Source organism: Coregonus clupeaformis, unplaced genomic scaffold (genome assembly GCF_020615455.1).
Source record: "Coregonus clupeaformis isolate EN_2021a unplaced genomic scaffold, ASM2061545v1 scaf0064, whole genome shotgun sequence".
NCBI lineage: Eukaryota > Metazoa > Chordata > Actinopteri > Salmoniformes > Salmonidae > Coregonus > Coregonus clupeaformis.
The window spans coordinates 579,499-604,627 of NW_025533519.1; the positions used below are offsets into that span (position 1 = coordinate 579,499).

The following is a 25,129-nucleotide window of genomic DNA, read 5'->3' on the forward strand; positions in this document are numbered from 1 at the left end:
CAGCAGCACTGACAGATGTGTTGGCATGACAACTGCGTTGGAGTTTTGAGCGACCTTCCCCCCTTTTTGTTCCATGCTGGCTGAAGACCTAGCTAGCTAGTAACTAGCTAACACCAGACACAGATGAAGACCTAGCTAGCCAGTAACTAGCTAACACCAGACACAGATGAAGACCTAGCTAGCTAGTAACTAGCTAACACCAGACACAGATGAAGACCTAGCTAGCCAGTAACTAGCTAACACCTGACACAGATGAAGACCTAGCTAGCCAGTAACTAGCTAACACCTGACACAGATGAAGACCTAGCTAGCCAGTAACTAGCTAACACCTGACACAGATGAAGACCTAGCTAGCCAGTAACTAGCTAACACCTGACACAGATGAAGACCTAGCTAGCCAGTAACTAGCTAACACCTGACACAGATGAAGACCTAGCTAGCCAGTAACTAGCTAACACCTGACACAGATGAAGACCTAGCTAGCCAGTAACTAGTTAACACCGGACAACAGATGAAGACCTAGCTAGCCAGTAACTAGCTAGCCAGACACAGATGAAGACCTAGCTAGCCAGTAACTAGCTAACACCAGACACAGATGAAGACCTAGCTAGCCAGTAACTAGCTAACACCAGACACAGATGAAGACCTAGCTAGCCAGTAACTAGCTAACACCTGACACAGATGAAGACCTAGCTAGCCAGTAACTAGCTAACACCTGACACAGATGAAGACCTAGCTAGCCAGTAACTAGCTAACACCAGACACAGATGAAGACCTAGCTAGCCAGTAACTAGCTAACACCAGACACAGATGAAGACCTAGCTAGCCAGTAACTAGCTAACACCAGACACAGATGAAGACCTAGCTAGCCAGTAACTAGCTAACACCTGACACAGATGAAGACCTAGCTAGCCAGTAACTAGCTAACACCTGACACAGATAAAGACCTAGCTAGCCAGTAACTAGCTAGCCAGACACAGATGAAGACCTAGCTAGCCAGTAACTAGCTAACACCAGACACAGATGAAAGGGGAAACATTTAATTATATTTGCTGACACCCTACAGTCAAATTTTGGCACCAGTAGAGTAGCTATCTAGCTAAATAAACCATGCCCCTCCGCAAACACGCCTTCTCCGATGTTGGTTAAAAGGTGGTACTTATGTGAATTAGGTAAGAGAATTCAATGTTACCATTGGTGTATTCAAATGAGAGTTAAGGTGATGTCACCTTGTCCACTTAATAATGAATCCAGCATGCAAACCACACATCTCAGTGTGTGTGTGTGTGTGAGAGTGTGTCTCCACGCTTGCATGTGTGTCTGTGTGTCAGCTACCTTGAAAACATGTTTCCACAGCTGTTGCAACACACCCCTATCAGCAAACCACCACAGACGCTCCAGATGCATCATGGGTAGAGGACAGTCACCTTAACACCTCATGCTCCTACACTTCAATCACACCCCCACGAGAGAAAACGTCACTACATCATCAAGTCATTAGTAAGAGAATAGTTTCCACACAGTAGAATACAGCCAGTTGAAAAGCTCTAGTACTCGGCTAAGATTTACATACTTTTTTTTAACATGTTTTGCTGTATGTTAATAGTGCTAATGCATTAGCTGTCTTAACTGTAATGTATGTTTATATATATATACGTGTCCTTTTTCCATTCTAGACCAAATGTTTTAGAGAGAAGTAGAGGGGAAATAAGTAAATATATTCAGTATTTCGTTAACCCTGAAATATAGATGGTATCTTTAATAAGTAGCCTAATACTCTGTTAACCTATATTAATCATAATGGGGTTTGCGCAGTAGATAAATAAAATAAAGCCACTTTTCGTATTTGCATAGGGAAGTGGAGCAGCATGGTTTTTTGGGGGACCTGATTATTGTTTTAAAGGGAGTAACGCAAGCTCGCAGGCACACTCAAACACACACCTGCGCATGAACACACACACCCTACACACCGTACACACACACACTTACTCCTTGTATTTGATGAATAGCAAACCCTGCCTCGAGCCCCTACCTCCCGATACACAGGGGGTTAAATTAGCAAGCCCAATGAAGGCCATCGTTACCGGGGCGTTACGCTACGGTTAGCATCCACACTTGGTTTACATTACAGTGAATGGGAAAAACCTGTTTTCAAGCAAAGCAGACAAAACACAGGTGAGTTATTCAGACAGAGTGAAAGGCAAGGAGCTGGACATTGTTATTAGATTAAAGGACTGAAATGCCATGTAGTAGGATTTCTGCTTTGGAAGTTATGTTCTATTTGCCTTGGGCTTTTGATGGGAATTAATTAAGGCAGTTTTATATTGTCTGTGTGTGTGTGCGCGCGCTTGCTTGTGTGTGTATGTGTGTACATATGTGTATGTGCGTAATTTCTCATTTCTTTTGAAAGCTCATAGGAGCAACATAGACAAATACTTTCTTAACTCTTTTTATTTAAAACAAGTTGTAACGTGCCTAGAAATTGATCGGTGAACGTCATAGATCCGGAGTGATCCGTCTCACTCACTCACACACACACTCACACACACACACTGTCAAGGCTGAGGTGTATGTGGTGTGGGAGTCAGGCGCAGGACACCGAAGCTTAGTCCAACAAAGTTTACTGTGAAACCACTAGGCAAAGATACAGTAAACGGCCTCAAAACAAAACAGAGGCGAGCAATACGCAAACTATGCGTATTACACTAAACAACGAAACAGATACAAAAACACGCAGCACTACGGACAGGCGAAAAACAACACACAACCAAACCAATACAAAACAGGCAACTTATAGGACACGTAATCAGACACAAACGGACACAGGTGTAAAAGACAGACAAAAGCAATCAAACATAGAAACATTCAACGGTGGCAGCTAGTACTCCGGGGACGACGAACGCCGAAGCCTGCCCGAACCAGGAGGAGGAGCAGCCTCGGCAGAATCTGTGACAGTACCCCCCCCTTGACGCGCGGAGACGGCCAGGAGGACGCGGACCCTGGCGCGTGGGATGCCCACGGTGGAACTCAGTCAGGAGGGATGGATCTAGGATGTCCCTCCTAGGCACCCAGCACCGTTCCTCCGGACCGTACCCCTCCCACTCCACGAGATACTGGAGACCACTCATCCGGCGCCTCGAGTCCAAGATGGTCCGGACCCTGTACGCCGGGGCCCCCTCGATGTCCAAAGGGGGCGGAGGGGTCTCTCTTATCTCATCTTCTTGGAGTGGGCCAGCTACCACCGGCCTGAGAAGAGACACATGGAAAGAGGGGTTAATGTTCTTGTACTCAATAGGCAGTTGTAACCTGTGACACACCTCGTTCAATCTTCTCAGGACTTTAAAGGGCCCCACAAACCGCCGACCCAGCTTCCGGCAGGGCAGGCGGAGGGGCAGGTTTCGAGTCGAGAGCCAGACTCGATCTCCCGGTGCATATACCGGTCCCTCACTGCGGTGGCGATCGGCGCTCGCCTTTTGTTGATGGATGGCCCACTGCAGATGGACATGGGCAGCGTCCCACGTCTCCTCCGAGCGCCGAATCCACTCATCCACCGCAGGGGCCTCGATCTGGCTCTCGTGCCATGGTGCCAGGACCGGCTGATACCCTAAAACACACTGGAAAGGTGTTAAATTGGTGGAGGAGTGGCGGAGAGAGTTCTGGGCCATCTCGGCCCAGGGGATATACCTAGACCACTCCTCCGGCCGGCCCTGGCAATAGGACCTCAGAAACCTACCCACATCCTGGTTGACTCGTTCAACCTGCCCATTGCTCTCTGGGTGGTACCCCGAGGTAAGGCTCACCGAGACCCCCAAGCGTTCCATGAACGCCCCCCAGACTCTGGAGGTGAACTGGGGACCTCAGTCAGACACAATATCCTCGGGGACCCCATAGTGCCGGAACACGTGGGTAAATAGGGCCTCAGCGGTCTGTAGGGCAGTAGGGAGACCCGGCATTGTGAGGAGACGACAGGCCTTGGAAAACCGATCCACAATGACCAAAATGGTGGTATTCCCCTGGGAGGGGGGTAGGTCGGTCACAAAATCCACCGAGAGGTGGGACCATGGTCATTATGGAACGGGCAGGGGATGTAACTTTCCCCTGGGCAAATGTCTAGACGCCTTACACTGGGCGCACACCGAGCAGGAGGAGACATAAACCCTCACATCCTTAGCTAACGTTGGCCACCAGTATTTCACGCTAAGGCAGTGCACTGTCCGGCCAATACCTGGATGTCCAGAGGAGGGTGATGTATGAGCCCAATAAATAAGGCGATCACAAACCTCGAGCGGAACGTACGTCCGCCCCACCGGACACTCGGGGGGAGTAGGGTCGGTACGCAGTGCCCGCTCGATCTCCGCATCGACCTCCCACACCACCGGAGCCACCAGACAAGACTCCGGCAGTATGGGAGTAGGCTCAATGGACCTCTCCTCTGTGTCATACCGCCGGGACAGGGCGTCTGCCTTACCGTTCTGGGACCCTGGGATGTATGTGATCTTAAAAACAAACCGGGTCAGGAACATGTTCCACCTAGCCTGACGAGGGTTCAATCTCCTAGCTGCCCGGATGTACTCCAGGTTACGGTGATCAGTCAGAATGAGGAAAGGGTGTTGAGCCCCCTCAAGCCTCCACACCTTTAGGGCCTGGACTACAGCTAACAGCTCCCTGTCCCCTACGTCATAATTACGCTCCGCCGAGCTGAGCTTCTTGGAATAGAACGCACAGGGGCGGAGCTTAGGTGGCGTGCCGGACCGTTGTGACAGGACTGCCCCAATACCGGCCTCGGACGCGTCTACCTCTACTTGGAATGGTAAAGAGGGATCCGGATGCGCCAGCACCGGAGCCGAGGTGAACAGGTTCTTCAGTTTGACAAATGCCCTGTCCGCCTCAGCTGACCACTGCAAACGAACCGGACCCCCCTTTAGCAGGGACGTAATGGGAGCTGCAACCTGTCCAAAGCCCCGGATAAACCTCCGGTAGTAATTAGCAAAACCCAAAAACTGCTGCACCTCTTTTACAGTGGTTGGAGTTTGCCAATTACGCACGGCCGACTACACGGTCAACCTCTATCTTCACACCAGACGCGGACAACCGATAACCCAAAAAGGAGACTGACTCCTGGAAGAACAAGCATTTTTCTGCCTTGACATACAAGTCATGCTCCAACAGTCTCCTCAACACTCGGCGCACCAGGGCTACATGCTCGGCTCGTGTAGAAGAGTACACTAGGATGTCGTCGATGTATACTACCACACCCTGCCCATGCATGTCCCGGAAAATCTCGTCAACAAAGGATTGGAAGACTGAAGGAGCATTCATTAACCCGTATGGCATGACGAGATACTCGTAATGACCCGAGGTGGTGCTAAATGCTGTTTTCCATTCATCCCCCTCCCTAATGCACACCAGATTGTACGCGCTCCTGAGATCCAACTTTGTGAAGAACCGCGCTCCGCGTAATGATTCTGTCATAGTCGCAATCAGTGGAAGAGGGTAACTGTACTTAACCGTGATCTGATTGAGACTACGGTAATCAATACACGGGCGCAAACTCCCGTCCTTCTTCTTCACAAAGAAGAAACTCGAGGAAACCGGGGAAGTGGAGGACCGTATGTATCCCTGTGCCAAGGACTCGGCTATGTAAGTCTCCATAGCCGCTGTCTCCTCTTGAGACAGGGGATACACACGGCTCCGCAGAAGTGCCGCTCCTGTTTGGAGATCTATCGCACAATCCCCCTGTCTATGAGGTGGTAGCCGTGTTGCCCTCGTTTTGCTGAACACCAGTGCTAAATCCTCATATTCAGGGGGAATGCGCATTGCGGGCACTTGGTTCGGACTCTCTACCGAGGTCGCCCCTAAGGAAACCCCTAGACATCTCCCTAAACACTGGGCAGACCACTCCATAAGAGCCCTCTGTTGCCACGCAATGGTAGGATCATGGGCGCTTAACCAGGGAAGCCCCAGCACCACGGGATACGCAGGAGAGTCAATCAGATAAAACTGAATGATCTCCTCATGACCCCCCTGCGTCGTCATCTTAAGTGGTACTGTGACTTCTCTGATCAACCCCGACCCCAACGGCCGGCTGTCTAGGGCATGAACAGGAAAGGGGGCTTCTACCGGCCGAAGGGGAATTCCTAACCTATAACAAAATGCACGATCAACAAAATTCCCAGCTGCGCCTGAATCTACTAGCGCCTTATTTACATTTACATTTACATTTTAGTCATTTAGCAGACGCTCTTATCCAGAGCGACTTACAGGAGCAATTAGGGTTAAGTGCCTTGCTCAAGGGCACATTTACGTCATTTAGCAGACGCTCTTATCCAGAGCGATTCACCAATTGGTGCGTTCACCCTATAGCCAGTGGGATGACCACTTTACAATTTTGGGGGGGTAGAAGGATTACTTTATCCTATCCCAGGTATTCCTTAAAGAGGTGGGGTTTCAAATGCCTCCGGAAGGTGGTGAGTGACTCCGCTGTCCTGGCGTCGTGAGGGAGCTTGTTCCACCATTGGGGTGCCAGAGCAGCGAACAGTTTTGACTGGGCTGAGCGGGAACTATGCTTCCGCAGAGGAAGGGAGCCAGCAGGCCAGAGGTGGATGAACGCAATGCCCTCGTTTGGGTGTAGGGACTGATCAGAGCCCGAAGGTACAGAGGTGCCGTTCCCCTCACTGCTCCATAGGCAAGCACCATGGTCTTGTAGCGGATGCGAGCTTCAACTGGAAGCCAGTGGAGTGTGCGGAGGAGGGGGGTGACGTGAGAGAACTTGGGAAGGTTGAACACCAGACGGGCTGCGGCATTCTGGATGAGTTGTAGGGGTTTAATGGCACAGGCAGGGAGGCCAGCCAACAGCGAGTTGCAGTAGTCCAGACGGGAGATGACAAGTGCCTGGATTAGGACCTGTGCCGCTTCCTGTGTAAGGCAGGGTCGTACTCTCCGAATGTTGTAGAGCATGAACCTGCAGGAGCGGGTCACCGCCTTGATGTTGGCGGAGAACGACAGGGTGTTGTCCAGGGTCACGCCTAAGCTCTTCGCACTCTGGGAGGAGGACACAGCGGAGTTGTCAACCGTGATGGCGAGATCATGGAACGGGCAGTCCTTCCCCGGGAGGAAGAGCAGCTCCGTCTTGCCAGGGTTCAGCTTGAGGTGGTGATCCGTCATCCATACTGATATGTCTGCCAGACATGCAGAGATGCGATTCGCCACCTGGTTATCAGAAGGGGGAAAGGAGAAGATTAGTTGTGTATCGTCAGCGTAGCAATGATAGGAGAGGCCATGTGAGGATATGACAGAGCCAAGTGACTTGGTGTATAGGGAGAAAAGGAGAGGGCCTAGAACTGAGCCCTGGGGGACACCAGTGGTGAGAGCACGTGGTGCGGAGACAGCTTCTCGCCACGCCACTTGGTAGGAGCGACCGGTCAGGTAGGACGCAATCCAGGAGTGAGCCGCGCCGGAGATGCCCAGCTCGGAGAGGGTGGAGAGGAGGATCTGATGGTTCACAGTATCAAAGGCAGCAGACAGGTCTAGAAGGACAAGAGCAGAGGAGAGAGAGTTAGCTTTAGCAGTGCGGAGAGCCTCTGTGACACATAGAAGAGCAGTCTCAGTTGAATGACCAGTCCTGAAACCTGACTGGTTTGGATCAAGAAGGTCATTCTGAGAGAGATAGCAAGAGAGTTGGCTAAAGACGGCACGCTCAATAGTTTTGGAAAGAAAAGGATGAAGGGATACTGGTCTGTAGTTGTTGACATCAGTGGGATCGAGTGTTGGTTTCTTGAGAAGGGGAGCAACTCTCGCTCTCTTGAAGACGGAAGGGACATGGCCAGCGGTCAAGGATGAGTTGATCAGCGAGGTGAGGTAGGGGAGAAGGTCACCGGAGATGGTCTGGAGAAGAGAGGAGGGGATGGGGTCAAGCGGGCAGGTTGTTGGGCGGCCTGCAGTCACAAAAAGCAGGATTTTATCTGGAGAGAGAGGGGAGAAAGAAGTCAAAGCATAGGGTAGGGCAGTGTGAGTAGGACCAGCAGTGTCATTAGACTTAACAAACGAGGATCGAATGTCGTCAACCTTCTTTTCAAAGTGGTTGACGAAGTCATCCACAGAGAGAGAGGAGGGGGGGGCGGGGGGGGAGGAGGATTCAGGAGGGAGGAAAATGTGGCAAAGAGCTTCCTAGGGTTAGAGGCAGATGCTTGGAATTTAGAGTGGTAGAAAGTGGCCTTAGCAGCGGAAACAGATGAAGAAAATGTAGAGAGGAGGGAGTGAAAAGATGCCAGGTCGGCAGGGAGTTTAGTTTTCTTCCATTTCCGCTCCGCTGCCCGGAGCTCTGTTCTGTGAGCTCGCAATGAGTCATCAAGCCACGGAGCTGGAGGGGAGGACCGAGCCGGCCGGGAGGATAGGGGACACAGAGAGTCAAAGGATGCAGAAAGGGGAGGAGAGGAGGGTTGAGGAGGCAGAATCAGGAGATTGGAGGGAGAAGGATTGAGCAGAGGGAAGAGATGATAGGATGGAAGAGGAGAGAGTAGTGGGAGAGAGAGAGCGAAGGTTGCGGCGGCGCATTACCATCTGTGTAGGGGCAGAGTGAGTAGTGTGGGAGGAGAGCGAGAGAGAAAAGGAAACAAAGTAGTGGTCGGAGACATGGAGGGGAGTTGCAGTGAGATTAGTAGAAGAGCAGCATCTAGTAAAGATGAGGTCAAGCGTATTGCCTGCCTTGTGAGTAGGGGGGACGGTGAGAGGGTGAGGTCAAAAGAGGAGAGAAGTGGAAAGAAGGAGGCAGAGAGAAATGAGTCAAATGTGGACATAGGGAGGTTGAAATCCCCCAAAACTGTGAGGGGTGAGCCATCCTCAGGAAAGGAACTTATCAAGGCGTCAAGCTCATTGATGAACTCTCCAAGGGAACCTGGAGGGCGATAGATGACAAGGATATTAAGCTTAAATGGGCTAGTGACTGTGACAGCATGGAATTCAAATGAGGAGATAGACAGATGGGTTAGGGGGAAAAATTGAGAATGTCCACTTGGGAGAGATGAGGATTCCTGTGCCACCACCCCTCTGACCAGATGCTCTCGGGGTATGCGAGAACACATGGTCAGATGAGGAGAGAGCAGTAGGAGTAGCAGTGTTTTCAGTGGTAATCCATGTTTCCGTCAGCGCCAGGAAGTCGAGGGACTGGAGATTAGCATAGGCTGGGATGAAGTCAGCTTTGTTGGCAGCAGAACGGCAGTTCCAGAGGCTGCCTGAGATCTGGAACTCCAGGTGTGGGGTGCGTGCAGGGACCACCAGGTTAGAGAGGCAGCAGCCACGCGGTGTGGGGCGTTTGTGTAGCCTGTGCGGAGAGGAGAGAACAGGGATAGGCAGAGGCATAGTTGACAGGCTGCAACAGATGGCTACAATAATGCAGAGGTGATCGGGATGAAATGCACTGAACATCAGGGAAAGGAGAGAGCAGGCCTCCCTCACCAAAAAATAAATAAATATATAACTCTCCCAACTTCCACCTCAGAAACTATGATTGTTTCACTGAACCACCCGAATAAAACTCTCCCAACTTCCACTTTAGAAATTAGAATTGTTGTAAGCTACAGCAGACTGTTATCAATAGCTGTAATTAAGTACAGCAGCTACCAACCACCTAACGTTAATGCCTCGGATGAGGTTAGAAAAACAGCTGAATGGTAGCAGCTAGCTGGCTCAATCACAGGTACTCTCAAGCATGAAATAACATTGGAAACAGCTAACCACAGTTGCTAAAAGTTACCGATAGCTACCCTCTAGCTAGCTAGCTTTGTTGGTCCAGGTAGTGGGTAAGCTAGCCTCGTGCTTCGCCTGGGCTCCGCCGAATAAAATCCTTACCTACAATAATTACCTACAATAATAACCTACAATAACTACCGGAGTAAGCTACCTATAATACCAGACTACAATACCTACCTACAAACTAAATACATGGTTTAAGCTTAACTCAACACCATATAAGAAGCCAAGCTTACCTTTCATAACGCAGCAAAGATTAAACGTTGGGTAGCTAGCACAAAGATATTGTATTTAGCTACCACAGCCTGCTGGTAGTGTTGGCTAGCTAGCAATGGCTACTGTGTTGACTTTGTTTGAAAAACGGCGTCGCTGTGAGCGAATGTAGCTGGCTAAAAGGATATTGTTTTTAGTTGCTACCGTTGCTAATAGCAACTCGCCAGCTAATCCAGGAGGTGAGTTAGCTAGCTAGCTTCGTGCTACATCCGGCACCGCCGAATACAAAAGTAACCTACAATAACTACACAACAGCTACCCACAACAGCCCACGATGCCTACCTATACTACTTAATAATATACAGCCCACGATGCCTACCTATAGTACCTAACAACAATCTAAATACATAGTTTAAGCCTTACTCGACAAAGCCCAAGCTATGTATAAAGCCAAACTGGCAGACTGCAATCAGTAGCCGAAATTAGGTACAGCAGCTACCGACCACCTAACGTTAATGATAATGAGGTTAGAAAAAAACAGCTGAAGGTGGCAGCTAGCTGGCTCAATTACAGGTACTCTTAAGCATGAAATAACATTGGAAACAGCTAACCACAGTTGCTAAAAGTTACCGATAGCTACCCTCTAGCTAGCTAGCTTTGTTGGTCCAGGTAGTGGGTAAGCTAGCCTCGTGCTTCGCCTGGGCTCCGCCGAATAAAATCCTTACCTACAATAATTACCTACAATAATAACCTACAATAACTACCGGAGTAAGCTACCTATAATACCAGACTACAATACCTACCTACAAACTAAATACATGGTTTAGGCTTAACTCAACACCATAAACGAAGCCAAGCTTACCTCTCCTGCTAGAGAAAAACACAACCTCTCCCGTCTCCTGCTAGATCCATGCTGGGAATGAGGTGCCACCTGTGGAAATCTCACAGGTATACACATGTGACCAACAGAGAGCTCTGGGTAAGTGGGGCGCCTACTCACCTGAAATGACTCCCCAGTGCGTGACCTGTTGTCCCCTCTCCCAGGAGACCCTCCCCAGCACCTGGCCGCGGTGTGTCCTCCACGGCCACAGTTGGTGCAGGGGATGGCCCCCCTCGGGTTCTCTCTCCTCCTCTCTCTAGCGCCAGCACCTCCGAGCTCCATAGGAATCGGCTCGGAGGTGCTGGAGGGTGGAATGGACGACCCCCACTCGGGACGTCCGCGGGTAGCCAGCAGGGTGTCGAGACGGATGGAGATGTCCACCAACTGGTTGAAGGATAGGTTGGTGTCCCTGCAGGCCAGCTCACGACGAACGTCCTCTCGTAGGCTACACCGGTAATGGTAGATGAGGGCCCTCTCATTCCACCCCGCATCCGCCGCTAGAGTCCGGAACTCCAGGGCAAACTCCTGTGCGCTCCTCTTCCCCTGTCGGAGGTGGAACAGACGCTCCCCCGCCGCCTTCCCCTCAGGTGGATGATCGAAGACAGCCCTGAAGCGGCGGGAGAACTCCGCGTAGGTGATGGTAGCGGTGTCTATTCCCCTCCATTCGGCGTTGGCCCACTCCAACGCCTTCCCGGATAGACAGGAGATGAGGACGGAGACGCTCTCGTATCCCGAGGGCGCTGGGTGTTTGGTGGCCAGGTAGAGTTCCACCTGCAGGAGGAACCCCTGACACCCGGCTGCAGAACCATCATATGCCCTCGGGAGCGAGAGCCGAATGCCACTGGGTTCCGGTGCTGAGAGAGGAGGACTGGCCGTTGGTGATGGGATGGTGTGAGAAGGCGTGGGCACCTCTCCCGTAACCAACCGGCGCAGAGTGTTGGACACCTCGTTCATGGCGGCCCCAAGTTGCCGGATCATGATGTCTTGGTCGCTGATCCGATCCTCCAGCGACTTGGGTGCCGCCACTGCTCCTGCTGACTCCATACTGGTGTGTTGTTCTGTCAAGGCTGAGGTGTATGTGGTGTGGGAGTCAGGCGCAGGACACCGAAGCTTAGTCCAACAAAGTTTACTGTGAAACCACTAGGCAAAGATACAGTAAACGGCCTCAAAACAAAACAGAGGCGAGCAATACGCAAACTATGCGTATTACACTAAACAACGAAACAGATACAAAAAACACGCAGCACTACGGACAGGCGAAAAACAACACACAACCAAACCAATACAAAACAGCCAACTTATAGGACACGTAATCAGACACAAACGGACACAGGTGTAAAAGACAGACAAAAGCAATCAAACATAGAAACATTCAACGGTGGCAGCTAGTACTCCGGGGACGACGAACGCCGAAGCCTGCCCGAACCAGGAGGAGGAGCAGCCTCGGCAGAATCCGTGACACACACACACAAACACAAAAACATTCACACCATCACTAATCTCACCATTACCCCTTTCCCTGTCACCACAGCCTTACTGTGGATCAATAACCATCTGAAGTGTTAGAGATTTATTATTTTTATAATTGATGGGATGACTAACTTAGAAAGAATGCATTCTTGACTGGGCTAATGTAGGTTGTGACACCTGGCAAGCTGTGATTGACGTGAAGAGCTGTTTTAGGGGGTAAAGTGAGATAGGGATTTGTGTCTCCAAATGCTAGACTATACTGGTTCTTTGTGATCTGTGAACCTTCCTTGGACGTAGGAATGGTGTCTAAGGGAGCTGACTCTTCTCACTATGACAGGTTGTCATGATAAACGTATGCCTGGTAACAGAAGAGGCTGGCAACAGGGGTGCATCAACGGATTGTCTGAGTAAGTCTAAACCACGCTCAAGTCTTTACTCTAATTGGCCAGCAGAGAGGTGGGAAACTCTCTCTGTCAGAGTATTTGAGCAAGATCCTAGAACAATGGATTAGTTCTCTGGGGTGCCCTGCGAGGTATTACAGAGAGCCCGTATATACGAAACATCATATTTACCATTGAGGGCTTTTGCATTAATTAAAATAACTAGTATATCTTAGAAGTCGTGTTGACCTCTTTTGTTCCTAATGCCAGATTTGAATTGAGGCAACATTGACCATTGGTGACACTCGACGTGATCTGGTAGAAGGGACTTCGCTGCGCTGGGTAATGTCCGGCCCATTTGGTCACCTCTTTCATTGGACAGTGTGTTTCACAAAAAGTCCGGACCACTTAAAGAAGGTAAGCAGATACCTATTGTTAAATAACTAAAGATCTGCACATTGGCTTTATTCAAATTAATTTTGTGAAACTACTGGTTGATGTAAGTGAACTAAATTATGAAACTATTATGAGTAGATAAGCACAATATTGTGATATGCAAACCTGTGGTAAATGTGATGTTAAACCATGGTACCACAGAGAGTATTGGTTCTACCGGCAAGGTCCGTAACTGAGATACGGCTAGGTTCAGGAGACAATACTGACATCTACCGGCAAGGTCCGTAATTGCGACAATACGGCTAAGGTTCGGAGATATAGGGAATAATTGATTTAAGCAATTGCTATCGGCAAGGTTCGTAACTACGACAGTACGACTAAGGTTCGAAGAATTACACCGGCAAGGTCCGTAACTACGAGGATACGGCTCGGTTCGGGAAATTTTAGATATAGGGAATAATTGATTTAAGTAATTGCTATCGGCAAGGTTCGTAACTATGACAGTACGACTAAGGTTCGAAGAATTACCCCAGCAAGGTCCGTAACTACGAGGATACGGCTAGGTTCGGGAAATTTTAGATAAATACTAGCGACTGGCAAGGTCCATAACTTCTAGGATATGGCTATGTTCAGCGGAGTATTTTTTAAAGATAGTAGAGGAGACTGTGTGCCCAAATAGAAGCGGCTGTGTGCCCAAATAGATTGTGTGTGGAATATAAGTGTGTCATTTATGACTGTGTGACATATTTGACTGTGTGATAGGATTATGACTGTGTATTGTGAGTGAGTGCGATAACTGTGTACTATTTTTGCTGTGTGATAACTGTATACTACGTTTAACTGTGTACCATTTTTGACTGTGAATACAAAGAATATTTTAAAACAGTAAATAATGAGAATTACAATTAGGAAATAAGGTTTAAATTGTGCAAACGTTAACAAAAGACACCCATAGGAGGTACTATAAAAAGTTAGACAGTGCGAGTGTTGTCGTATGCATGAGAGTGTGAATGATAAACCTGTATACCTTGATAGAAAACAAATTGGGAATCAAAAGACGTTTGTGGCTGTTCAAACGGTATAATTTGGGAATAAATGTTGGATTTGTGGTTACTCAAACCATATAACCCGTCAGTGACAATCGAAAACATGAAATGAAAAGTGATGGATGAGTGTGACTGAACTAAAACGTTTGAACTGATATATTTGAAATATAACATTTGATGTTTGACATAGCATAGTACTGGTTTTAAATAAGTAAATTGAAGTGATATGGTGTGGAGCTTGATTTGATATAACAACCATTGGTTAATTAATTAAAACACTTGGGTTTATTCGTTCAATATACCATTTGATGTGTGGCACTGTAAGAATACTGCTTTCAAATAATTAAGGCTGAAATAAACGTGCACCAACTTTAACTAATTAGGTGGGAATTATTTGATTTAAATAAATAGACTAAAGTACTTTGAATAACAGCAGAATATTGGAAACGCGCTAAAACGAGAAACAGCTCCTCACAGCTCCTCAAAAAGCCTGTTCCCCCTGAACAGGAAAGAAGTAGAGTTGCGAGGGGAGGGGCTGGAGAGAGCGAAAGTGTGGCTTTTGGAGCCAGGAAAAGACTGGGAGTTGGCTGGGAATGCATGTGGGTATCTGACGAGAGAATGTTCTAAACTTGCTCACCCGAGCGTAGACGTGCGTCATGGGTGAGAAAGTAGAGAACATTAACATTTGCATTTTTGGTAATTTGGCGGACGCTCTTGTCCAGAGCAATTGGGGTTGAGTGCCTTGCTTGAGGGCACATCGGCAGATTTTTCGGCTGGTCGGCTCGGGGATTGGAACCGGCGACCTCTCGGTTGTTGGCGCGGCGCTATTGATCACTAAGTTGCCTGCCGCCCCATATGAGTTTAAGGTTGTGGCGTTGTTGGATCATGTGATGGTGGAATAAACTGACCATAAGTAATGTTGTTTTAGACGTAATGTATAATATAGTACAAAGCAAATAGAGGGTTAAATTGAACTAATTATCATGGTAGAGCTAGCGTAGTACAGTGAGGGAACTTCATTTTGTGTCAGAGGGTAAGATGAGATCATTAATGGTACTATTGGTGGAAATCTATTTATCATTTCAAGGCATGGAGTAACGATCTGCATTTATGAGTGTAAATTCCACTGCTGATGTGTTGATTGAATGGGTACGATGGAGTATTTGGTTTGGTAATGTTGAATGGACTATTTGTAGCGTGTTTTGGGGTTAAATAGAAAAAACTCACTTATTCAATAGGGAATGGGTGGAGAGAGAGAGAGTTTTTACGTATATTAAAAGTTGCATAAGATAGCTTTAGTAGTATTCTAGATAAGTCTATGAAAATATGTTACAAGTACGAATGACATTATTTCCTAAGAAGGAAGATTGTAGGGAAGTTTCCCGCGCCTCCCCCATAATGTAGGAAGGAGCAGGAGAGGGGGAGGAGAGGTAAGAGACAGGACATAGTTCAGATAATAGGAATGTCATTAAGTGTGTGCTGATAAACAATAGCAAGTATTTGTTTTATTAATTAGGGCCTAATCAGAGAGAACAGTTAAATAAATTGAATAGCGAACTGAAATGGGTTAGCGGGAAAATACAAAATAGTTGGACAATTTTAGAACGATAATTTATTTTGGTTAGGATGAAAGTATGCATTGACTGTTGTGCTGGGGAAATAGCGCCAGCCTGTGGTGGGTCCTGGATTGGTAAAACAGGGGGGACAGGAACAATAGAAGGGGAGACAGATTTTCCTAGGGGGTTGAACAAATAATTGATAATGGATCATTTGAGATGAGATCACATGTAGCAGAGTTAGGGTAATCAATTAAATAATCATTGTATACTCGAGGAATTTTGAGTGGTTTTATGGATTAGTTATGAGGAATTAGATTGATACAAACAATTATTGATGGGTTAAGACTGGGGATATCTCTATCATGTTTTGTGTGTACTACCATTTTTAGATTATAACCAGGAGAACGAGATTATCTCAGTTAGGCAGTATTTAGGTCATAAGAGGGAGCTACCAAATTAAGTTGAGCCTAACTATCTCTGATTGTTATTTTTCAATTGGGTTTATCAAATAAATAAAAAAAAACACACCCAGCATGATGTTTATAAAGGGTTGTTATGTTGAATTTAGGGGATTTTCAACAGATCATGGGTGGTGTTTACTATGCTGTAGGATGGAACGGTTTGTTGGGGGATATTTGAACCTAAATTAATGGAATAAGCTGCAGTAATCAGAGGAATGGTTATCACTAGGTAAATGGATAAAACAGGGGAAAAACATTACTGACTGGCAGAATACACCAAATGGGGATCAGTATGGCCACTCCACTGCGAGATATAGAAGAAAGTTGAATTGGAGAGCAAAAACCCAGCCCAGGGTCCACCTGGAGATACGTTTTAACGGATGACAGGAAGAGATTTTCTTAACTCAGGAACAGGAGGCTGAGTTAGCAGCAATTCCGTTCAAATTATGGTCACAAGGACAACAGATGTAGGACTAATTAAGGGGGTAGCTCCAGTACAAGTGATTCCTCGATCCGATAATAGACCATACCAAAAGCAATATACTATGAAACCAGAAGCAATAAAAGGGATAACACCTACATTTGAGCATTTACTTAAGGGAGGGGTGATAATTCCTGGAGATGAGGCACAATGCAACTCTCCAGTATTTCCTGTTAAAAAGGCGGCACCTAGCGCCGACTGGAGGATGGTCATGGACTTGCAGGGGGTTAATAGAAATATAATTCCCAGAGTTCCATGTGTACCAGATCCACATACATTGCTGAACCAAATGAAACCAGATAACTCCTATTTTACAGTGATAGATTTAGCTAATGCTTTCTTTAGTATCCCAGTTCATCCGGATAGTCAGGGGTGGTTTGGCTTTACTTTTCAGGGAAGGAAATGGACATACGCTAGGATGCCTCATGGCTACTCGGAAAGTCTTACAATCTTTGTCCAGGCTATAACTAAGAATTTGGGAAAGTTTGAACCTAGGGAAGGAAGACAAATGTTAGTTTATGTAGATGATATTCTATTGGCTAATCCCACTCAGGAGGGATGTAAGAGGGATACAATCCAATTGTTAACCTTCCTGGCAGAACAGGGACACAAAGTGAGCAAAAAGAAACTTCAACTTTGGCAGAGCGAGGTCATTTACCTAGGACACACTATAACTCAGGAGGGGCGAATGTTAAACTCATCCAGGAAAACTGCTATACTTGAAGCGCCAAAACCGTTAAACAAAAAACAAATGATGAGCTTTTTGGTAATGATAAAGTGCTGTAAAGTTTGGGTACTCCATTATGTACTGCATACGGGTAAATTAAGTGATCTTATCTATGAGAAGGCAATGGCAGCCCATGGTAAAGTAATTTGGAACTGTAAAGAGGCAGATATACATCAGGGATGTTATCCAAATGGTAGAGAGTAAAGAGGGATATGACATTGGTCGTGATTTAAAGATGATGAGGTTTTTTGGTGGGCTATTAGATATAACTGGGTTAATCATGAACATAGAGATTTTTATTCTTTGTTGCTAGACAGAAGACTTAGGTGACCTAAAAATAGACTTGTCATGTCCAACAATCAGTCTTCAGGTCAAGCAAGGGAGAGCCTGGGTAGAACAGAGTTTGAACTAAACATGAGTGTTTTTACAAGATAAGAGATTGAAGATTGGATTACTAACTGATTCTGAACTGGATGAAAGTCGAATTTAGCTGCCATAAAAGACAAAGGAAGTGGGAGGAGCAATAAAGAAGCAAAAGACAATCTCAAAAATGAAAGGCATGGCAATTGGATGATAAATTACCTAAGGGATGGTTTAGAAAGGTGGTAATATTGACACATGGGCAAATCATGTGTCAAAAAGGGGGAGTGATAGGATTAAATAATAATGATAGGATAAAAAAAATAAAAAAATAAAAAATAGAAATTGAGAGCTCAACATGTATGTGTGAAGATAGTTTATTAACCACACCTGTATGTCAGAGGTTTTGTGCCCCACAGGTGAACTAAAGGAGAAGGTGACCCACTCTATCTCACCAGGAGACTTGGTGTGGATCCAGTCCCTAAAAGAAGAAAAACTGGAAGCAGGCCTGTTGGGAAGGGCCCTATCAAGTCCTATTAGATCCACCTGGGTGCATGTCACACACTGCAAAAAGGTAAACCCAGTTACACCTGATGAACAAACACAGAGTTAGGAGAAAGAACCGATCACCATTAGGGCTCGGGGTTGGCTCTAACGAAGATTCCCTTACCCTGTCTGATCATCCCTGTGTGAGTTCGGTAGAAGGTGAAGCAATGGGTTGGCGTCTGACATGTTCTCAGGGCGAGGGTGGGGATTCACAGGTCTCCTGACGGTAGGTAGCTGTCTGATTGTGGGGGCCATATTCCTAACACACTCAGACCCTTCTGATCAGCCAGAAGTAGTAGTTAAATCTCCATACACAGTTTAGAGACAGGTGTAGTATTGTGAAAGTAGGGAATTACCAGAAATGGCAGTGCGACCCATAGAAGGGTAGGTACTGTCTGAAAGTCTGAAGTACGCAAAAACAGGTTTATCCTCCATGCAAGCCACCTGGGAATGTGGTGAAAGAGTCTTGTAGTAACTTGAACTATTTGTATCCCCCGATAACAAAGTCATTCCGACCTAGGTTGCCTACGTTTGAAGTCTCAGGGGGTTCTAATTGTTTTTCTAGGACTAGTAAGATAGGATACAGAGTAGGACATCTTAGCTCCTGCTCCTACACAGAGAATATCACAACTAAAAGAGACCATGACTAATCTCTCCTCTTTGTTGCAGCCAGAGGATTTTAGAGACCAAAACCAGGCCCGTGCTGACATCTGATGGATGTGTGGTGATAACTGATTGTGAACTCACCTACATACGCAAATAATCAAACGTGTCAGAGACTGGTGAGTTGTCACGTAGAAAGTAGGACCTCCTCCCGGGATCCTTTGATGAAAGGATCCTTTGATGGGATAGGAGTACCTCGAGGAGTTCCAGAAGAATTCAAAGCTAGGAATCAGATCGTAGCTGAGTTTGAATCAAGTCTTTTTTGGTGGTCAACAATTAATAAAAACGTAGATTGGATAAATTATATTTACTATAACCAGCAAAGATTTATAAACCACACTCGTGATGCATTAAAGGGATTAGCTGAGCAGACAGCGGCAACTAGCTTAATGACATGGCAGAATAGAATAGCTTTAGATATGCTTTTGGCTCAGCGGGGCGGAGTTTGTGTTCTGTGTGGATATATGTGCTGTATTTTCATCCTTAAACAATATAGCACCGGACGGGTCCGTAACAAAAGAGTTTCAGGGGAGTAACTACACTGACGAACAAACTGGCTGAGAACTCTGGTATTGATAGCTCCATAAACGGTTGGTTTGATAACATATTTGGTAAATGGAAAACTATTGTTGTAACTATTCTGGGTGAAGTTATAGCTTCTATGGGTATACTTGTTCTTTGTGGATGTTGTCTTATTTCCTGTGTCTGAGGTTTGGTGAGAAAGGAGATGGGGAAGGTGGTTTCCCAACAGATGGTGAGATACGGCCCAATCCTGGACTCCGACCTAAGGAATTAAGGATATGACCTACCAGGCTTGGTGGAGTGACACTAGAGGGTGTCTAAAGGGGGCCAAAATGTACTTCTCTGTTTGTGTTTAATGTTTTAATAATCTTATGTTTTGTGTTCTATTAATCCTGTGTATTATGCTTTATTAATCACGTTAACCATGTGAATGTTTGTCTTTCCTTATGTGATGGTTTGAAGTTCTTTGATGACTGGTAACAATTTGCAAGTTGGGTGTAGATGGACTGAGGGTTTAATTTTTTTAAATAAAAGTGTGATTCTTTTTGTTTGTATTGTATTATAATGAATGACACCCTGTGTTTTCTTATTTTTTGAATCACACCCTAGGGGGTGTGAAAAGAGGGATTGTGAGAGATTTATTATTTTTTATAATTGATGGGATGACTAACTTAGAAAGAATCCATTCTTGACTGGGCTAATGTAGGTTGTGACACCTGGCAAGCTGTGATTGACGTGAAGAGCTGTTTTAGGGGGTAAAGTGAGATAGGGATTTGTGTCTCCAAATGCTAGACTATACTGGTTCTTTGTGATCTGTGAACCTTCCTTGGACGTAGGAATGGTGTCTAAGGGAGCTGGCTCTTCTCACTATGACAGGTTGTTATGATAAACGTATGCCTGGTAACAGAAGAGGCTGGCAACAGGGGTGCATCAACGGATTGGCTGAGTAAGTCTAAACCACGCTCAAGTCTTTACTCTAATTGGCCAGCAGAGAGGTGGGAAACTCTCTCTGTCAGAGTATTTGAGCAAGATCCTAGAACAATGGATTAGTTCTCTGGGGTGCCCTGCGAGGTATTACAGAGAGCCCGTATATACGAAACATCATATTTATCATTGAGGGCTTTTGCATTAATTAAAATAACTAGTATATCTTAGAAGTCGTGTTGACCTCTTTTGTTCCTAATGCCAGATTTGAATTGACGCAACATTGACAGAAGCATGTATGAAAATGTATGCACTCACTAACTGTAAGTCGCTCTGGATAAGAGCGTCTGATAAATGACTAAAATGTAAATGTAAATGTAATCCAAGTATTTGACATGGAGGAGCGGACCAGTAACTTTATGATCAAACTTTATCAATGTAGAAGCAACAGAATTTTTCATACTTTGGTCATCATACTTCGATCTGGTTACCTTCAAATATCATCCAATTTCATGAAAAACATGATTTTGACTGTTCATGACCTTTAAACAATAAAAGCTGATTTACCAACATTTCTAAAAATGGATATATAGCATTTTGGAATGAAACTCTTCATATACATACTTCATTCTTTAAAGGATTCCTCCTCACACAAACACGTGCACTTCTAAAACATCTGTTTGTTTTTAAACTGAGAAATTAGATTAAAACGCAATATAGTTCACCCAGTAAGGCATTAGACAGGTGCAGAATAAATATTTGACATGTACACCTTCTCAATGGTGTTACAAGTACCATGGAATCTCATATCAGAGGTAGAAAACTGAAGGTGTTAAGACAGTATTGTACAGTCAACCACTGTGCTAATGTAGACTACTAGCTAAGCAATACAAAAAGGGTTGGATTATTTTACACTCTTTGCAGAACCAACAAGCGTAGTAATTCATTATTTAGTACCTTGTTGAAGTATACAGTATTTCTTATGTGCTCTATTCTGCACAATGAGACACTACAGGTGAAAAAACTGGACACCGTTTTGCATAATTGTCTCTACATTCGGAGGGTATGCTTGCATAAAAAGACTCCAAATTAACACACTACTCGGATAAACATTGTCTATTAAGGCAATAAACTGGATAAACTCTCAAATGAAAAAATGAAAACCACAATAAATGATAAACCAGCAACAAGCGTTGGGGGGAATGATGGCTAGTAGATGGGCATGTGCAAGTCGGAGTCTACGTCCCAAATGGCACACTATTCCCTTTACAGTATGATGCACTACTTGGGCCCATAGGGCTCTGGTCAATAGTAGTGCACTATGTAGGGAATAGGGTGCCATTTGAGGCGTAACCGATGAGACGGACAGAGCAGCAGGCCTCCAGCCCCCAGAGCCAGCCTGGGTCACAGTAGAGACATAAAGGTCCAAACAGGGTCGTGTTCATAAGCACACACCGTAGCAAAATGTTTTGCAACGGAAAACGAAAAAGAACGTTCCTTATTGGACTGGAAGTTCAGGTAGTTCCCTCCCTGTTTCAGTCCGTTTTCTTCCGTTTGGTGCCTTATGAACACACAAGTGTTTCTTATTGGACAAGTTCAGGTAGTCCCTCCCTGTTTCAGTCCTGTGCCTATTAAACATGACCAAAGTGTGTGACCAGTGGCCATAGAAGTCACATTGAGGTCACCACAATACAGGACAGTCCAGGTGGGGATAGCCTGGTTCCACAACACAGGACAGTCCAGGTGGGGATAGCCTGGTTCCACAACACAGGACAGTACAGGTGGGGATAGCCTGGTTCCCTCCTCAGGTCACCACAACACAGGACAGTCCAGGTGGGCAAAGCCTGGATCCTTCCTCAGGTCCCAGTAAGTGTTGTTGCTAACCCAGGTGTCGTCCTTTGATTTCCTGTGGACAACAGAAAGACATATTCTTTACCTGAACTGAATAATGAATTACCTTTCAAAAGGAATCAACAACAAAAAGATCATCACGTTTTTGCTTTTTACTAAAAGTGCTCTCTTGAAAACTTGACTGCTGACATTTTTGGGGATTGTATTAACAGTGGACTAATGAACAAATACTAAAATACAGTTTGAGTGAACTATGTCTTTAACACTCCCAAGTTGGCCAACAGAATTGAATGGAAACTGAGTAACAGCTACTGAAAACGGAGTAACCTAATGTTCCCATAGACATCTGCTGTGGGACATTATCTATACTGTGTTATAAACTGTGTGGTTCGGGCCCTGAATGCTGATTGGCTGAAAGCTGTGGTATATAAGACCATATACCACAGGTATGACAAAACATTTATTTTTACTGTTCTAATTACGTTTGTACCCAGTATATAATAGCAATAAGGCACATCAGGGGTTTGTGGTATATGGCCAATATACCACGGCTAAGGGCTGTATCCTGGCACTCTGCGTCGTGCGTACCTACAGCCCTAAGCCGTGGTATATTGGCCATATACCACACCTCCTCAGGCCTTGCTGTAACAAACCCAGTGGGAATAAATGCAGGTGGAGTTTACCTGTGGAGATGTATTGGAACAGGGCTGCCAACTTTTCTTCCCAAGGGCCCCCTTTAATAAGAACGATAAAGTCTAGATCCGATTTCCCCAAATGTTATTCCGCTACCAAATATGTTTTATTATTATTATTTATATGAACCCTCAATTTAATTATACCTATTGTCTTTTACAGAAAGGGCCCGATTCCAACCCGAGTTAAGTGTGCGTGAATGGAACGTCATTCCCTTTCTATACACTGTTCTCTCTATGTGTATTCTGACCTTGAATTTAAGCATGAGAATAGAGTGAATATTCACCTGCTATTCGTTTTGGGTGGAGATCGAATAAATGAAGGTGTGGCGGAGTTGTGTCTACAGATAAGCCGTATTCTGACCTTGACTTAATTCCCTAATAATTTCACCACCTTTACGTGCGATGAAACCATGATTAAGGTCTAGCGAACCTACCAGTTCCAAGTGGAAAAAGCATCTACTTTATTTTTCCCGATACAAATAACACCATTCTTCATGCCGTACAATTTAAATTCTGCATAATGCCACAGCATTTCATAAACTTTACTGTGGGAAAGTTGATATGTTGATATGCTTCAGTTTGCTGCCGTATGACTGGTTTCACATTCATCTCCAGCGATGATAAGGTAAAATAGATCTAAAACAAGTGTCATTTATATTTACAATTCCCTTATCCAAACGGATTACTCATTTACCTAACTCTTATCAATAGCTCTGATCAAGTTGTAAACTCATTTACCTAGCTCTTATCAATAGCTCTGATCAAGTTGTAAACTCATTTACCTAGCTCTTATCAATAGCTCTGATCAAGTTGTAAACTCATTTACCTAGCTCTTATCAATAGCTCTGATCAAGTTATAAACTCATTTACCTAACTCTTATCAATAGCTATGATCAAGTTGTAAACTCATTTACCTAACTCTTATCAATAGCGCTGATCAAGTTGTAAACTCATTTACCAAACTCTTATCAATAGCTCTGATCAAGTTGTACATTTACAAGAACTAGGTAAATTAATTTACAACTTGATCAGAGCTATTGATAAGAGCTAGGTAAAATCAACATATCAACTTTCCCACAGTAAAGTTTATGAAATGCTGTGGCATTATGCAGAATTTAAATTGTACAGCCTTTTAACTTGCAGGGATGGGCACTCTTGAATGTCTTAATTATAGACTACCACGACTTTCTCTGTTTCCTATTTCTATCATGTTAAATATTACCCACTATCAGTATGGACCGTCAGTAGGCCCAATAACACATACTGTACGTTACACTGCCAATGTACTGTTAGTTCCCTTCAGTTGGTATAGCCTACATTATCATTCCATTTAATGACATTATCTTGTTCACCTTCATTTGCTTCCTGTGTAAACGCCATCACGACCATGTGGTTGTTGCTGAGGATCATTAGTAACAGTTGATAATATATACACTACCGGTCAAAGGTTTTAGAACACCTACTCATTCAAGGGTCTTTCTTCATTTTTTACTATTTTCTACATTGTAGAATAATAGTGAAGACATCAAAACTATGAAACAACACATATGGAATCATGTAGTAACAAAAAGCGTTAAAAAATCAAAACATATGTTATATTTGAGATTCTTCAAAGTAGCCACCCTTTGCCTTGATGACAGCTTTGTACACTCTTGGCATTCTCTCAACCAGCTTTACCTGGAATGCTTTTCCAACAGTCTTGAAGGAGTTCCCATATATTCTGACTACTTGTTGGTTGCTTTTCCTTCACTGCGGTCCAACTCATCCCAAACCATCTCAATTTGGTTGAGGTCGGGGGATTGTGGAGGCCAGGTCATCTGATGCAGCACTCCATCACTCTCCCTGTTGGTAAAATAGCCCTTACATAGCACTCTTGAATGTCTTAATTATAGGTTACCAAGACTTTCTCTGTTTCCTATTTCTATCATGTTAAATATTAGCCACTATCAGCTGTGTAAGGGCTATTTTACCAAGAAGGAAAGTGATGGAGTGCTGCATCAGATGACCTGGCCTCCACAATCCCCCCACCTCAACCAAATTGAGATGGTTTGGGATGAGTTGTACCGCAGAGTGAAGGAAAAGCAGCCAAGAAGTGCTCAGAATATGTGGGAAATCCTTCAAGACTGTTGGAAAAGCATTCCAGGTGAAGCTGGTTGAGAGAATGCCAAGAGTGTGCAAAGCTGTCTTCAAGGCAAATGGTGGCTACTT

General features: G+C 45.3%; 1 protein-coding gene across 1 annotated transcript in view; it reads right to left on the reverse strand.

Moving 5' to 3' along the window:
- Positions 1 to 20,915: 20,915 nt before the first annotated feature.
- The window catches only part of LOC121556573 (oxysterol-binding protein-related protein 3), a 164,500-nt gene continuing 160,286 nt past the window's right edge, over positions 20,916 to 25,129 (reverse strand). Inside the window, 1 exon segment of the mRNA XM_045212917.1 lies at positions 20,916 to 22,281. Within this exon segment, the coding sequence (XP_045068852.1) occupies positions 22,185 to 22,281 (97 nt within the window). The 3' untranslated portion in view covers positions 20,916 to 22,184.